Genomic DNA, 16230 nt, shown 5'->3' with positions numbered 1-16230 from the left:
GGCGCCAGACCTATAACTGGGGCAGCTCCAGAGCAGGAAGGCAGTTGTATCCTGGAGTCGAGAGACACCGTGAAGAACTCATCCCTGATGGACTACTGGCGCTGCCGTAGCCCTGCCTTGCGAACTATCATCCTGCCTGCTGGCGCTGCCGCGGCCTTCTGCATCCTCCATCCTTGTTGGGACCTGCTGGCGCTGCCGCGGACCGTTGTAACTACCACCTTCACGGGGACCTGCTGGCGCTGCCGCGGACCGTTGTAACTACCACCTTCACTGGGACCTGCTGGCGCTGCCGCGGACCGTTGTAACTACCACCTTCACTGGGACCTGCTGGCGCTGCCACGGACCGTTGTAACTACCACCTTCACTGGGACCTGCTTGCCCTGCCGCGGACCGTTGTAACTACCACCTTCACCGGGACCTGCTGGTGCCGCCGCGGCCCGTCCATCTAGAACGCCGAGCTCGAGGAGTGTGAGCTATCCATCATACCATCTCAGCTACCAGATTGGTAACAAGACTGTCCCGCTACCCCCTTTCCCAACCAAGAGACTAGAATCGAGGGGACCCCTGAGTCCTGACCTCCTTGTACCATTCTATCGTACCTAAAGATTGCTTATAAAGAACGTCAAAACCTTATCTTTGTGTGGTGTACATCTGTGGGGGGGGGAAGTCACTCGTCTGTACGATCGCTGGAGACGGCTCTCCCCGGAGACCTCTCCCCTTGTCATCGGCCGACCCTCCCGGTCCGTCTAACACTCAACCATCTACAGAGTCTCTCACCATGCCGATTCCTCTAAGTAGAGGTACAAATTAAAATTACTCCAGTATTTGAACTTTCATAGATTCCCATGCTTGAATAATTCCCCGTCGTCGAGATGGGAGTCCCCGGTATACATAAAATAGCAATAGAAACCATTACAAAAGAAGAAACCAGGCCTAGGCCCATTCTAGTTTAGTAACATATCCACCTCTTTTTGTAAAAGAGTCCAAATAAAATGAACAACCAATCCGATTAGCCTCACCCTGTAGAACCTTCCTGAGAGAACCTCAGAGCTTCAGATTTTCTACTGCATGTTGTGCAAGGGAGTCTCCACTGAGCTCTCCTCAGTTGTTTTCCTGTCAACCTTACTTCTACAGTTTGTCACCTGTTTTTTCTTCAAGACCTTCTTGGTTTTTGTGTCAAGATGACTGATAAAGAAAAGAAAGCCCTCTTTAAAGCTTGTGCAAATTGTGCTAAGAAGAGACTGTACGTGGAGGGCAAGCACAAGGATTGTATTTACTGTATGTACCCAAACCATAAGGCAGCAGACTGTAAAATATGCCGCACTTTTTTAACAAAGACTTTGCAAGACCGTGAGGGGCTTCTTTTGACCTGACTCCAGAAGCTCAAGTCAAGGAAGGAACCATTCTCCAGTGACAGTGATAAGGCATCTTCTGCTACATCTTCCAGAAGATCTGTAAAAAGGGGTAGGTCTTCTCCTTCACCTTCTGAAGACTGTCCCAGTAAGGCCTTGAAAGGCATAGTCCTCGCGAATCTCCTCACCAAGGTGTAAAGGAGAGGGAAGGACTGTCAGCAGGAGTAATATCTGAGAGGAAATCTAGCTCTGTTCCTCCATCTTCTCTAGCAGCTCCAAAAGCCTTCAAGAAGCACTCATCTCTCTCTTCTGATGGCAGGTCTGGGAAAAAAGTTCACTCGTCGATGACTTTGTAATCGACTCCATCGACGTAGACGTCAAAGGTACAGTCTAAATCTTCTTCACTTCTGGCTCCGTCTACGGTGATTTCCTCGTCTCCTGCGTCAACGCTTTAGGGTTCCGCATCGACGACTTCGACACCGGTGGTGGCTTTATCGTCGACAATGGTGTCAACGTCGACGAGGATGACGACTACGATGGTGACGACGGCAACCACGTCTACGACAACGGCGGCGGCATTGGCTTCTGTGGTGACGACGGTCTCGACGACGACTCAGTCGACGACGTCCATATCTTCGTCGCCGACTCTGTCATCGTCGTCGACGGTCCCGACGACGACCTAGTCGACGAAGGAAAAATTTGCCATTTCTATCAGAAAGCACCAGATTACACCTGAGATGACTTCCCCCAGGAGGGTGACTCTACCTCCTGCACTCCTCCTCGAAGAAGAGGGATCTGAAGAGGATGATGGACCGTATCGCTATGCGAATAGCCCTTCTCAATTACACGTCAAGTGTCAGGACACAGACTCTGATGGGGAATACGTGGAGGAACAGCAATATGATCCTCCCTCAGATTATCAGGAGGACTACCAACAGGAGATGGTCTCTATGCCTTCCTCCCTGCTAGCGGACTTGCAGTCTATGTTTTTGGACTATAGACGGAGATTCTCAACACAATCTCCTGCTTCAATTGCGGTGCCAGTTACAGGTGTTCCGCCTGCACGGCCTGCTACCCCTCAACTGCCACCGCCTCAACCAATGCCTGTGGCTCATGATGCACCACCTATCGTGCCTCTCATTCAGGATGACGCCTCTGATGAGGACCAGGGCAATGTCACTATGTAATTCCTGATCCGGCTTTTCCTTCACCATCGCCTGTTGATTCTCCCCCTGCAGACATAGGGGGTTTCCATAATTTGATGGAAAGGGCCGCTAAAGGATTTGAACTGCCTATGCCCACGGTGCAGTCTGAATGCTTCCTTTATGACTGCAAGGAACCTTACAAGAAATCAGTTCGGTCCATTCCTATTGTTGGTCACGTCTGGGATGAGGGGTTGAAAGTGATGCGGTGTCCAACCATGGTGATTCCGTTACTGCCTTGCCTTGAAAAGAAATATAAGGGTCCAGACGATAGCCCGGCCTGCTTGGTCAGCCAGCCTAAACCGTACTCTGTCATCTCTCAGGCTGCCCAAAGAAAGTCCAGAAATCCTTCTGCTCCCCTCACGACACCTCCAGATAAAGATGGCAGACGCCTCAATAACGCGTGCAGGAGGTTTTACTCCATGTCCAGCCTGTTGGTCAGGGCTGTGAACACCTTAGCAATACTTGGTCGCTACGATCGTCAGATGTGGTGTGACCTTTCCCCCTGTCTGGATCAATTGCCGGAAAATGCGAAAATGGAAGCGAAGAAGATTCTTCAAGAGGGAGAGAAAACCTCTTCTGAAGTCATTGACTGTGCAATGGACATTGCAACGACTGCGTTCCGCTCCCTTGCGGGGCGCTGCTGTCCTTCGTCGTCAAGGCTGGCTACGGGCTACATGGTTTCGTCCTGAGGTCCAAAACAAGATCTTGGATCTTCCTTTTGATGGGGAGGCGCTCTTTGGGAAACATATTGATGATGCGCTCCAGGACATTAAGAAAGACACGGAAACCGCAAAATCCTTAGGGACTCTGCTGTCCGCAAGGTCCCCTTCCGTGGAGCCGGAGGTAGAGGTAATGCCCCGTGGGTACAGAGGAGGATACCAGCAACAAAGGTATTCTTCATATGGATCAAACTCTCAATCTTACCGGCCGAATTATAACCAGCAAAGCAAGAGGGTATGATGGACGGAGTGTTGAACATTGCAAGCACTCACCCCCAGTCAACTGTTCTGGGTTTAATCCATCATCATTCTTTAACTCACTCCGCCACCCCAGTTCAGACATGGTCATATGCAAATCAGTCTGACCCTGTGCCTCATGGGAACAGACCAGCCCGAACTGCCAAGCCACGTCTTCCCTGGACCGGAAACAAGCATCCTGGGACCGGTTTCTGGCAAATCAGCCGTCATCAGCCAGGCTAGCTTGAATCCAGTGGCAAAGTGACGTCGGTGATGGGCTCACTGTGCCAGTGGAATCAAGCTATCCTGGCTGAAGAGGGTTGAAACCCCGAAACCGGTCCTAGGATGCTTGTTTCTGGTCCAGAGAGGACCTAGCTTGGCAGTTCGGGCTGGACTGTACCCATGAGGCACAGGGTCCAGACTGATTTGCATATGGCCAGGTCTAAACTGGGGTGGCATGGTGAGCAAAAGATTGATGGATTTAACCCAGATCTCTTGACCGGGGGTGAATGTTTTGATTTGTTCTGCATTCCGTCCATCAATTGTGTGTCTGTTGCTTTCTCGCCCTAAGTGCGGCAGGTATGCCCAGACGTGGGTCCTGGGCTCACTGCCAGTGGAATCTAGCTATCCTGGCTGAAGAGGGGTGGAACCTCGAAACCGGTCCTAGGATGCTTGTTTCTGGTCCAGGGACGACCTGGCTTGGCAGTTCGGGCTGGACTGTTCCCATGAGTCACAGGGTCAAGACTGATTTGTATATGGACAGGTCTAAACTGGGGTGGCATCGTGAGCAAAAGATTGATGGATTTAACCCAGATCTCTTGACTGGAGATGAATGTTTTGATTTGTTCTGCATTCCGTTCATCAATTGTGTGTCTTTTGAATTATAACCAGCGGCAAAATCAATCATCCTCTTTCTCTAGATCGAAAAACAGAGGAAGACGAGGACGCCAGGGGAGAGACTCCTCTAAGCATCAATAGCGGCTTGCCTCCTCTTACTACTGTCCCTTCTCCTCCTGTAACACCAGTGGGAGGCAGAATTTCAAATTACTTCCACAACTGGCAGCGAATAACATTGTATCATTGGGTTCTGAAGATCATTCAATGCGGCCATACTCTGGAATTTATAAATCCAAATGGTCGCACACTGCTGACCTACCTGCGTGTTACCCCAAAGAACTGTGGTCCCTGTAGTCCGCGTCGGCGGATACACCTATGCTCGTGTCGTGAGTGTAAGTGTGAATAGCGTTAGCCATCCCTGGACACGTGTTTCGAGGTTGTTGCCTCTCGTCAGCAGGGATTAGGAAAGAGTACTCTGGAATTTGTCCATGCACCACCTTCCAAGCCCCCTCGCGCCACTGTGTCAAAACATCTCCGTCTTCTACGGTTGGAAGTCCATCAAATGCTCCTGAAAGGGGCGATAGAGCCGGTTCCTCTCTCTCAGCGGGGAGAAGGTTTCTACTCCCGGTACTTCCTGGTCCGGAAGACTTTAGAACAGTGGCGCCCTATTCTAGATCCTAGGGAGCTCAACACCTATCTTATCAAACAATCATTTCAAATGGTTTCTCTGCAGGACATCCTTCGTCTTCTCAACTCAGGGGATTACATAGCCACATTGGATCTAGAGGACGCATACTTTCATGTACCCATCCATCCAGCCCACAGGAGGTTTCTGCACTTCACAGTAGCCAAGAGCCACTTTCAGTTCAAGGTCCTGCCTTTTGGACTCAGATCTGCTCCGCGGATCTTTACAAAAGTATTCGCTTCAGTGGCAGCTTTTCTACGAAAACAACAGCATCAGGTTTTCCCTTACTTGGACGACTGGTTGCTGAAGGCTTCTACCAAGCACGCAGCAGAGGAATCGGTCGCAGCGTGCACAGGCCTTTTCGACAATCTCGGTCTGACTCTCAATACAGAAAATTTGACTCTATCCATCCAGAACATCTTTTGTAATGGTTTCTATTGCTATTTTATGTATACCGGGGACTCCCATCTCGACGACGGGGAATGATTCACGCATGGGAATCTAGTTTCCAATACTGGAGAACCAAAGTTACAGGTAAGTAACTTGTTTTCTTCAGAAGTTGTACATAACAATGTGATCAAGCCAACATGCAGACAAAAGCAAGACGCACACAGTGGTGTCACAAATGTAGATAATCATGTCCATACTCAAGTACTTTAAACGTAATGGAACAACATCTAACAGCTGTGCATCATACTTAAATTGTGAGGCATGCCTTAATGGATCGCAATTGGAGGAACGTGTACTTCTAGATAGTCTGGAATGTCGTAAATTGTTATTATTGTTTCAAAAACACACTATGTGCGCCAAATAATACATGCAGGCGGAATACATTCACAAGGCCCCGCAGCTGTTATGGATCTAGTGCTCCGCAAACAGAAAGCTAAGAAATGCGAGATGCCATACAAGCTAGCTAAGCACTGCATGCCATCAGCATCAACCAAGATCTGGCTAAGCAAGCACTTGCAGCGAGGATCAGCCCTTACTTCTTACTATGTTTTTAAAATACTGCTAGTTTAAAAACCCGTTGAGAGCGCTCGCTCAGCTTCGTATCACAGTGGTGCTCTGTGCCGGACTCTGGAGGGAGTGAGGGGCTGTGCATCCAATATTGTTAATATGTGGAAGTAAATTCTGTGTAGGAGGCAACCAGTAACATCGTGCGTATACGCATGACGTGATGAAGTCCGCGCATCAGGAGTCATAGCAACGGAGACATTATCATGATGCCTACTCATTGCTCGAAAAGCGTAGAAAAATGGGGAAGGGGGACAGCATGTGTGGCAGAGAATGAGTCAATGTCGATGTCGCTCATTAGAAAAACATTGCTCATTATAAAAAATCTTATCAGGACCCGCTTGGTCAATAACCAGAGACCGTAATGTCAGTACTACACCAGCATCCAAATAAATTATTGCTGCTATTATGACACTATATGTAACACGGTTGTCAACACATTATATATAACGCAGTAGAAAAGTCAAAATACTGGTGAGTGCTATACAAAAAGTAGAATGGCCATAAATACAGTAAGATATCTATAAAAAATGGCTAAAACCTCACTCAAAAGTATTGGAATTGGTATATGCCCAAAGTGTTTATCTTATGCAGAAGAACAGAATGTAAATATTGGCTCTAAAGGCCAAAAAATCTGATCTACAGGCCTCAATGAGAGTATGATGGTACCAGGCATAAAGTAAACGTTAAAGAAACTTGTTGAGCGCACAAATCATCAAAAAGGTCTCATGGCGCTTGCAAAACTCCAGTTGACTGGTGTTCAAATCTAGACTGCCTTATTTCTGATCAAATAGCCACGTTTTTAATTCCTTCCGAAAATGCTTGTGATCGGCAATAGAGAGAAGATGAGACGGGTGCAAACTGATTATAAACCAAGCTACATGTGCACATGATGTAACATACATTGCAGCCTTTTCTTATCAGAGCTATTCCTCTGAAGCAAAATATGTGCTCTAGGTGAAGAATATCTGCTTGGCTTCAGGAATCAACTCTCTGACTGGAAGCAAGGGGCTCAGCAATCTAATGTGACCTCTTGGGCACACTTCTAGCACTAAGACCACTTCTACTCAGATCCTGGGGATTTATACCCTTTGACCACTAATTTTATCTCATAGTAACAAAATAAAACGGGTTTTGACGACATTAAGCCCACTGTCAGAGTAAACTAACATAACGGAAAATGTGTCAGCTTGATCCAGATGTTGGCATTGAGTATATATCTTTGTAAACAATATGTTTACGCTGCAAAGGGCTCATATTGTAATAGCTGTGCACTTACACATAAACAAAAAACATGTCAGCCTACATAAATGTTGACCATGATTAAATAAGCAGTTTTGCGTGTGCTCTAAGGACTCAACACTTTCTATTAAAGTCACAGAAAAGCTGACAGTAAGCACTTTTACTGTGTTCATAACATTACTGTATCTGTATGTATGTGTATTTATGTGTGTAGGAAGCTGGCCCTGTATATACTATACTAAAGTAAGGTATAGTGTGCACAGAGTCCAGTGAGTCCCCAAAGGTATGGCAGAGGTTAAAGTAGATAATACCTTACTCTCAATTTAATGGTAGCTGGGCTGAGCAGTTAGGCTTAACAGAGGGTAGTGTGAATGCATTTGGTGTACATATTGATACTAGGCAGGAACACACACTCAATGACTGACCCCAGGCCAGTGTTTGTAGAAAGATATTACTTTAGTTTTAGTTTTATTTCTAGGAACCAAATTGAACTCGGTCACAGGTAAGTAGATTGTTATGCAGTACTTTCAAATGACTGGGCAGTGGTGGGTAGACATGGCACCCAGGAAGGTGTGCTATGTTGACGCTTTTAGTTTAGCTACTCCACAGCACATAGGCTCCAATGGCAGGGCGTATGTGTTTGTTATGGGATCCTTTAGGGTGGAACAGTGCTCCTGCAGCCCTAAGGGACACTCTCTGGTCACAAGGCCCTTTTACAAGGGACAAAGGTGTTTCAATTGTGGAAACAAGGGTACAGTTTAGGGAAAGAACACAGGCCCTGGGATCCTGATTAGCAGGGACCCGGGGCACACTCAAAGTGCATCACAAATCTGGCAAAATGTGGGAAGTTACTGCAACAGAAACTCACTTTCCTACAATGTGGTATTCTGTTGTGTTTACCTAGTCAAAATGCAGCACATCATGGTACATAGATAAACATAAGGTCAACAGTTGATAACGGAGGTATCTGGTTTGTGGACATTTAGTGCATTGTGTTGTGGTTTTCTTTGAAGAGGTGCATATTCCATTCCTTCCTAAATTAGAGCATTATTGGTGTAATCCTGATGTATATGATGATGTTGTTCCATGTCTTGGCTGAATAGATGAAAAAAGGCCTACTGCCTTGTATTTTCTTTTTTACACTTCTTAATCTGCAGTCTGATGGTGTCCTGGTTACAGGTGTAGCAAAATCCACCAGAGGTGTTGGGCTTTTGTCTGCAAGATAAGCAGAGTTGCTGGTCTTGATTGCTTAGTAAATGATTCAGCTGGTTTTTAAGGTCGAGCAGTCTGATAATAGGAACCAAAGGAGTTCCATTGATGTGATCAGATTTCTTTACACCTTGGATGAGATGTGCTGCAGCATATATGATGCCTTTAAACAGTGCCAGTTTGGAGTCTGGGAGCCCATGGAGTCAGGCATTACCAACATCAGATGTAAAGAAATGAGGAGTTGAAGCCGCCTTCTGGAAGAAACAGTTGCCTTTTCTTTAAAAGAGGGAGGTACCTAGCCGTCTTTGTTTTTTGGCAGTGTGGTCCTTGACGATGAAACTGGTATCTAAGATGAATTCAAGTGACTTGGCATTCAATGAAACTTGTGGTTCGAAGCTACCAAGGTTCATGTCATTGAGCCAGGTTTATACTGTTTGATGTTTTCTGCAAATAACAGGAATTCTGTGTTGGGTTAAGCTTCAGGGTGGCACTGGACATCCAGGTGTGGATGATGTGCAGGTAGTGCTTGGGCATTGGATGTCTGAAGCCGAGGACATTTTCAAGTGCAGTTGTGCATCATCGATATACTGGAGAGTTTTATGCTGCTATCTGTGTGTAGAGCACCACACGGCTCTTCCTACTTTTTGAGTCCAAGCTGAGATTCTCATCCCAAGTCTTAATGCTCCTCTAATGTGCATGATGTGTTGAGCTCCTGTTTGTCCCTCAGTCGTCTCATGTGTACCCCATTTGGCTTACATCATAAGGGATTCCATGGTTAGGTATGTATATCTGAGACTATGCGTTGTTTTTTTTTCATATGTAGTTTAGGGCCCACATCTAAACAAAAAACTTTATACTCCCAGAGACCCTGTATTTGAATTTTTGTCTTTTTTCCTCCCCTTCACTCTCTTCACTGCACTCCGGCCTCTCATATGATTTGCTTTGAAATGCTGACGGGGATTTGAAACCGAAATTTAAGAATGACTAACACCTTTGGGGACCTCTTTCCAGGTGGCCATATTGGGACACATCTTGTCATGGCTCTTGACAAAGAATTATCATATATGGACAGAATCACTCTTACTAGACTGTACATAACTTTTCATGCAGTAATGCCCTCCTATATTTTATCACCTGTGGAATTTCCGCCTCTCGCACTACACATAGCAGACCCAGGCGGCTCCCACCTGATCACTAAACTCTACCACACATGCTTAGCCTTAAAACACGTGTGATGAGGGGGGCTTACTGTCACTGAGAGGAAGACCTGGGAGATCCACTCTTGGACAAGGATTGGGCTCACAGCCGTGTGCAAATAAATTTGAATCTCCTAACCATCGCCTCAAGCTCCTCCATTTCTGATTTGTCTATAGATCCATTGTCACCCCTTTGGAAATGGCCAAGTACGATGCCTCCAGGTCCTCGGCATGCCCCAAATGACATTTATCTGGAACAGACGTGGTCCACAAGACATGGTCCTGTCCCGTGATCGCCACATATTGGACATCATTGTTTCAAGCGCCATCACTTTTTTCCACAACCCTTGCACCATCCCCATGCTGGTTCTGATGGGTAATGTCTCTAACATCCCGGTCTAGCACCGCAGATTCATAGCTATTGCCCTATTATTAGCCAAAAAGGGAAACTGCATTGCACTGGGGAAGTTGGTTCTGTCCCACAAAAGATGCATGGCTCCGAAGTATGACCTACTGCGACATGCAAAGTGAGATATATTCTACACTTCATCCTCCCACGTCCCGTCCTAAGGATATTTGGCACACATTTCGGTCCTATCTCCTTGCCCTGCAATCCGACTCCCAAATGTTATCCTCCCCCCTTCCCAACCATGACCATAGCACCAATCCCCCCACCCACAGTACTACCCCCCACTCCCCTCCCCCCTTCCTCCTCTGGTTGCTAGTTCTCGCCTTTCCGTAATGCCGTCACATCAGGGCCCCCCTCTCAGTTTCGGGCATACACAGACTCCGCACCGATATACCACACAACCGCATTAGTCAGTTTCGGGCATACATAGCCTCCACACCAATATACCACACAACCGCATTAGCACTCAAATCAACGGACTCCAAGATCACACATAACTATCTCCCCCACTCTTTTCCCTCCCCTCCACTATTTGTGCTGAACTTCTGTATGCTGTGTGTTGTTCTTTCCACAACAGTTCACCAGATTGCTTCAAATTGTGATCTATAGGGCATTATTTACAACAACGCAATGTCAATTAATAAGCGCCTAATGTAGCAACTTGAAATTTTTCAGAAATTATCTTATTGTCAACTGTATGTCTGATGTTTCTTTCACAATACACAATAGAAAAAATGATTAACCACCCCTCTGCTTCTTCCATCACCGCTCTTCTGTGAAGTCAGCATGTAGCTGCTCAGTGTCACACTGTAATCCCACTATTCGCACTTGACATCATGGGCAAGAACTCCCACAGGCGTGGAATATCTTGTGAAGGAACTTGAATTGGTTGAGCTTGAATCTTGCATTTCCTGACACAGGCTATATCCCATTCAGCATCTTTCAGTGGTGTTTGCAATCTTCATCCCATTTAAGCTTCAGCATTAACAGTGACACAGATTTACAATTCTGCATTGCTCCACAAAAGACAGGCAATGCAAAGCCCACTTGTTAGACTGCTATAACTTCTGCAAGAACCCTTAATTTCAGGGCCCTTGCTGGAAATCCACTCCATGTCTGTCTCTCTACCATAGTCAGTCAGTTTCAAACCTCACAAATACTTCATTGTTAAATATGTGGCCCATTTCCACTCACCCCTCCTGTATCCACTCGGCATCGTCCATGACTGCCTGTAGAGGATAAAGTGTGGGAATTCCCATAATCCAGAGTTTTGATGACATGGGCACCTCCCAATCACCTTCTGCTCATACCAACGTCCATACCTGCAACATCCAACCAACCAAATATGACATTTGTACTTGTCGCTCTGCTCTGGGGAGGTGAAAAGCAATTTCAAATCAGTATTGCCATATGTACCAACTAGCAAGTTCCATTCAACACCTTTGGCCAACTTGGCAAATACTGTAGCTTTTTAGCCAAGAAGTGAGGCATGGCAATTTCATATGTGCATTTCAGTCTGTCAAGTTCAACATGTCCAAGTCCTACCAAAAAAGTTCCTAAAACACCCTCATTGGTACTGAACATAGCACTTGCAAAGCAAAAGCATTTGTGAGCATCATCCTTTAGATCAGTGCTTTATGCCTGTAAGAAAGTGGGTTTCTGTTGCAGTACCCCCCCCCCCCTTTTTTTTGCATGATAGCTGATGCACTTTTCCTTGTTTTGCCCTGGGCTCCTGCCAATCAGGTGCCCAGGCCTGTGTTCCTTCCCTAAAAACTGCCTAACAGCCAAAATCCAAATTGGCAAACCCTGGCCACATGTCAGCCCCTGGTAAATGGTACCCTAGGTACCCAGGGCCTTGTGACCAGGGAAGGCCTCTAAGGGCTGCAGCACTCATTGTGCCACCCTTAGAGGCCCTGTACCCTAACACACACACACTGCTCTTGCGGACTGGGTGTCTGGGTACAAGACAAAACAAAGAGTCGACATGGCACACATCCCTGTGTGCCATGCCCACCACCTAAACTGCACTGGCATACATCAGCCACCCCTCTAGCTGGGTGCCCTATGCCAGTGGTGTGGGCACAGGAGCATGAGCCCTGTGCCCCTAGAGTACCCAAGTCCATTCCTGGGCACTGTAAGTGCAGTGCTGCCATTTAAGAGTACATGGTGCTGAGAGCTCGTCAAACACAAACTCCCCAGCACCATAAGGGCAACACTGAAGACTGAGAAGTTTGGTATCAAACTTCTCAGCACATTAAACCCACACTGATGCCAGTGTGGGATTTAATGTACCAAGCACCCCAAAGGGCATCTTAAAGATGCCCCCTGAAACCTAACCTACAATCCACGTCTGGTCTGGGAGGCTGCCTAGGCTGCCACACAACAGACCTGTTGCTGGACCCCTGGGTAGGAGAGCCCCTGCTCTCCTGGGCCTGCAACAATGCACATCCTGGGCGAGGTGCTAAATCTCCTCCCCCAGGATGGGCAGGGGGAAGCTTCAAAGGCATGCCGCCTCTGTGAGCTTCCCCAGGCCACTGGCAGCCCCCACTCTGGCGGGAAGCCTGGCCGGAAACCCCAAATAAGGACAGGGGATGTGCCAGCCTGCCAAACACACCCCTCAGGTGGGGGAGGCGAGGTGAAGCACATCTCCGGGCGCTCGCCGTCTTGAAGATGGGAGGACCTACCCAATCAGGACTAGGCTACTGCCCCCTCCCACAGGAGAGAGGCAGAATAGGGGGTGTACCCACCCCAGGACAGGGACCCATTGGTCCCTGCCCTTCACCTACCTGTAACGCCCCTAAATCTAGTATTTAGGGGAATCCTGAACCTTCCTTCCCCAGATTCTGAAATACAAAGAAGAGCAAGAAGAAAGAAGACCTGCCCTGCAGCTGCTCAGAAGAGGAAGACACCAACTGCTTTGGCTCCAGCCCTACCGGCCTGTCGACCTTCGAACCTGCTCCTGCTCCAACCTGGCATCTCTTGTGGCCAGCAACCTCACAAACCCCGGTGGACCTGGCTACCTTTTGGCTCTAAGCCCCTGGGACTCCCATGAGTAGAGGCTCTACTCAAATCTGCTTCTAATCCCTGGCATCACCACGGAACCGCGAACCCTTCACACTCTGCACCCGCCAAGCCTGGCCTGTGCCGGAGTGAACAAAGACCACGAGGATGACCCCACGGCAACTGTGACCCCGAGTCTGACACCCAAGGACTTTCCTCGACGCTCCTGGCGACGCCTGCAGCCTCAGAACCAGGTGCCCCACCAACCGCGATCAACAGAGGGTAAGATCTCCCGACACCAAAAGCCCTGCACCCGGTGCCCCGCGGCCCCCTGTGCCCAACTCCAGGGTACCTACCTATCCTCCAACTACCCAACTTACCTCTCGAAGTAGTGGTGGCACCTGAAGAATCTTCGTCCCCGAGCTTGCAGTCTTTTTTTTAAACCGGAGCTTTCCCATTGAAATCAATTGAGCTCCCGAAGGCTCAAAAGCACCCTGCACCCAGCCGCCCGAGTGGCCCTGGCAGTGTAACCTCTACACCGATCTACTAACCCCATTTGCCCGGAGCAAGTGACCAGGAGCCCAGCTCCCACAGCCGCGTGGCCTGCTAGTCAGCAGCCACCAACCAAGGCCCCCCTGCCTCCCATAGGATAACATTGGGCCTAACTCTCTCTGCACCCGTTTGCCCCTGTGCCGCTGAGGGTGTAACAACTGTACCTACCTGACCCTGGGAGACCCCTGAGTCTGTGCCCAGAACCTTAACTCTGCCAGTCGAGTACTTACCCAAAAGCCGATAACTCAATTTTCTCCATAGGGTAACAATTTCTTCTAAGTGAGGACTTTTCAAAACTTAAAATATTCACCAAAAATCAGCCGAGTAACGAAAACGAAAATACTCACCTGCTATTAGGTGAGCTCCCAGTGCTGGATCTTGGTACCCAGCACTGACTCTGAAAAATATTCACAACCGTACTTACCAGTAACCTAATTTTCTTCCATAGGAAACCATTGACTGTTTTTCTGTGAAATTTCTTCTGCCGATTTCTGCAAACTTTAAATATTCTTTAAAAATCGTATAAATTGTGAAAACGTAATTACTTACCTGTTTTGGATGAAGGTCCTAGTACTGAGTCTAGGCACCCAGTACTGGCTTACAAAAGTAACGAGAACGTACTATACCTGCAACTTGAATTTTCTTCCATAGAGAATCATTGACTGTTTTCTATGAAATGTTTTCTAAGCGTCAACTTTTAAAATAGCAAAATATTGTCTAAAAATCATAACCGTAACTAAGTCGACTTTTATCACTTGTTTCTAAGTAGTGTCCCAGAACTGAATCTAGGATCCAGTCCTGGAATCACAAAAGTAATCCTAAAAGTAATCTATTGCAAATAACTTGAAACTTCCATTGAACTCAATGTATTATTGTGTTTAGAATTGTGTTGCCTATTGCAACCACTTGTAATTATTTACAAAAGACAATTGCATATTGCAAAAGTAATTATATAAAGCATCTCATTCTGAGAAAGTATATTTTAATACCTATTGTTGGTTCTAAAATAAAACAAGCATATATTTTTTATATATAAACCATTGGCCTAGAGTTCAGTTATTGAGTGTGTGAAACCATTTGCTGACTGAGTGTGTACAACAAAGTGCTTTACACTGTCCTCTGATACTGCCTTAATGCTCGACCAAGCTACCACTTTAGAGAGTAAGCTTTTATCTAACTTTAGCGTCTGTCAAACCTCTGGGGACTGGGGACTCTGTACACACTGCACCTATTTGGGAACAGTATATATAGAGCCACTTTCTCACAATGCCCCATTAGTGATAGTCAAAGTGCAACCATAATGAAATACAACCCCACACCCCATGTTCATCCATTCTAGACCTATCAGGAGACATGTACCCTGTCCCCACTCACCAACATGCCCAAAGGGATGTTGAGTGACTTCAGCTACAGAATCAAGCAAGTTCATTGGTGGAGAGCTAAGAAGGTTACATACCCTGATCTTTAATGTTTGCAGTTGTACCTTTAAATTCATGACAAACCTCACTTCAGCTCCCAGATGTAATACCCTAGTTAAGACTGATGTTCGGGTTCACTCATTAACTCACTTATTATTTGCCTGCGTCTATTTAAAAGATTTTTTATAGATTATTTTATAATGGAATAAATTCCACCAAATAGTATTCTAGTGTGTATGACTTTTTCCATATGCTTGCAGGATTGTGAAGACGAGTATTCATTATAATGTGTCGATTGCCGCCTCTATTTGTTCCATAGAGTTTTTTACACTAATATGTCTTGTTAACTGATGGAAAAGTTACTGTTAAATCAGACTTTGGAGGCACCACCCCTGTGTTGTTCCTCTTATAGGAGAGCTCTCCTGGCATTCCATTGCTCTTAAGATTTTTAATAACATCTTTCAGTCCTCTTTGTATCTTTCTTTTAATTTTCTGCTTGCACTTGACCCATTCCAAGGCATTAAATTAGTTTGTATTTTTCTGTAGAGGGTGACACGACCGTTTTACAGACGCTGCTAACTCAGAGGGGTATTCCGGTACTCAGCTTGTCCAATGGAAAGGCGTACTGCTTCAATCCATCTCTTTCCACGTGGTAAGTGACAAGTAGCGCTCTGACAAAAAAAATGCATATTTGCAAGCTGATCATGATCGGATATTTTCACAATCGATTCATGGCAACTGAGTCATTGTTTAGCATCTGTCAGGGCCTAAAGTTGTGCTCATAGACAATGTTTTTTAACATCCAATTTGACAAATAGGTTAAATTATAATTTTGCAACCTGAAAGTAAAAGGCTCAGGTCCTATGGGCAAGGTGGGGTCAATGGTCATGCAGAATAGTTAGAAAAATTCCATGCTTTTTTCTGACGCCAAAATTTCTAATACACAGAACTAAACCTGGTCTTAGAGGAGTGAAACTGGCTGCAGTGTTAGGCAGGCAGAGGCCAAATTACTCAGATTTCCAGGTTTGCCCACCAATAGCATCTCCAAGGACTTGCATCAGGCTTTTATTTAACTTTTTGATTGACTGTACTCCAAGCAGCCAGAAGGAGGCACGTGGAAAAAATTTAAATCTGTGATATGTAAGCAGCAAAAGA

The 16230-nt window shown here is 46.5% G+C and overlaps 1 protein-coding gene across 1 annotated transcript in view; it reads left to right on the top strand.

Moving 5' to 3' along the window:
• The window catches only part of HIRA (histone cell cycle regulator), a 424028-nt gene that overhangs the window by 374532 nt on the left and 33266 nt on the right, over positions 1–16230 (top strand). Inside the window, exon 21 of the mRNA XM_085632815.1 lies at positions 15622–15727. Within this exon, the coding sequence (XP_085488941.1) occupies positions 15622–15727 (106 nt within the window). The remainder of the gene's footprint in view (positions 1–15621; positions 15728–16230) is intronic.

Source organism: Triturus cristatus, chromosome 11, assembly GCF_964204655.1.
Source record: "Triturus cristatus chromosome 11, aTriCri1.1, whole genome shotgun sequence".
NCBI classification, from domain to species: Eukaryota; Metazoa; Chordata; class Amphibia; order Caudata; family Salamandridae; genus Triturus; species Triturus cristatus.
Note: the sequence above shows the minus strand (reverse complement) of the source record. Positions and strands in the feature narration are given on the sequence as shown.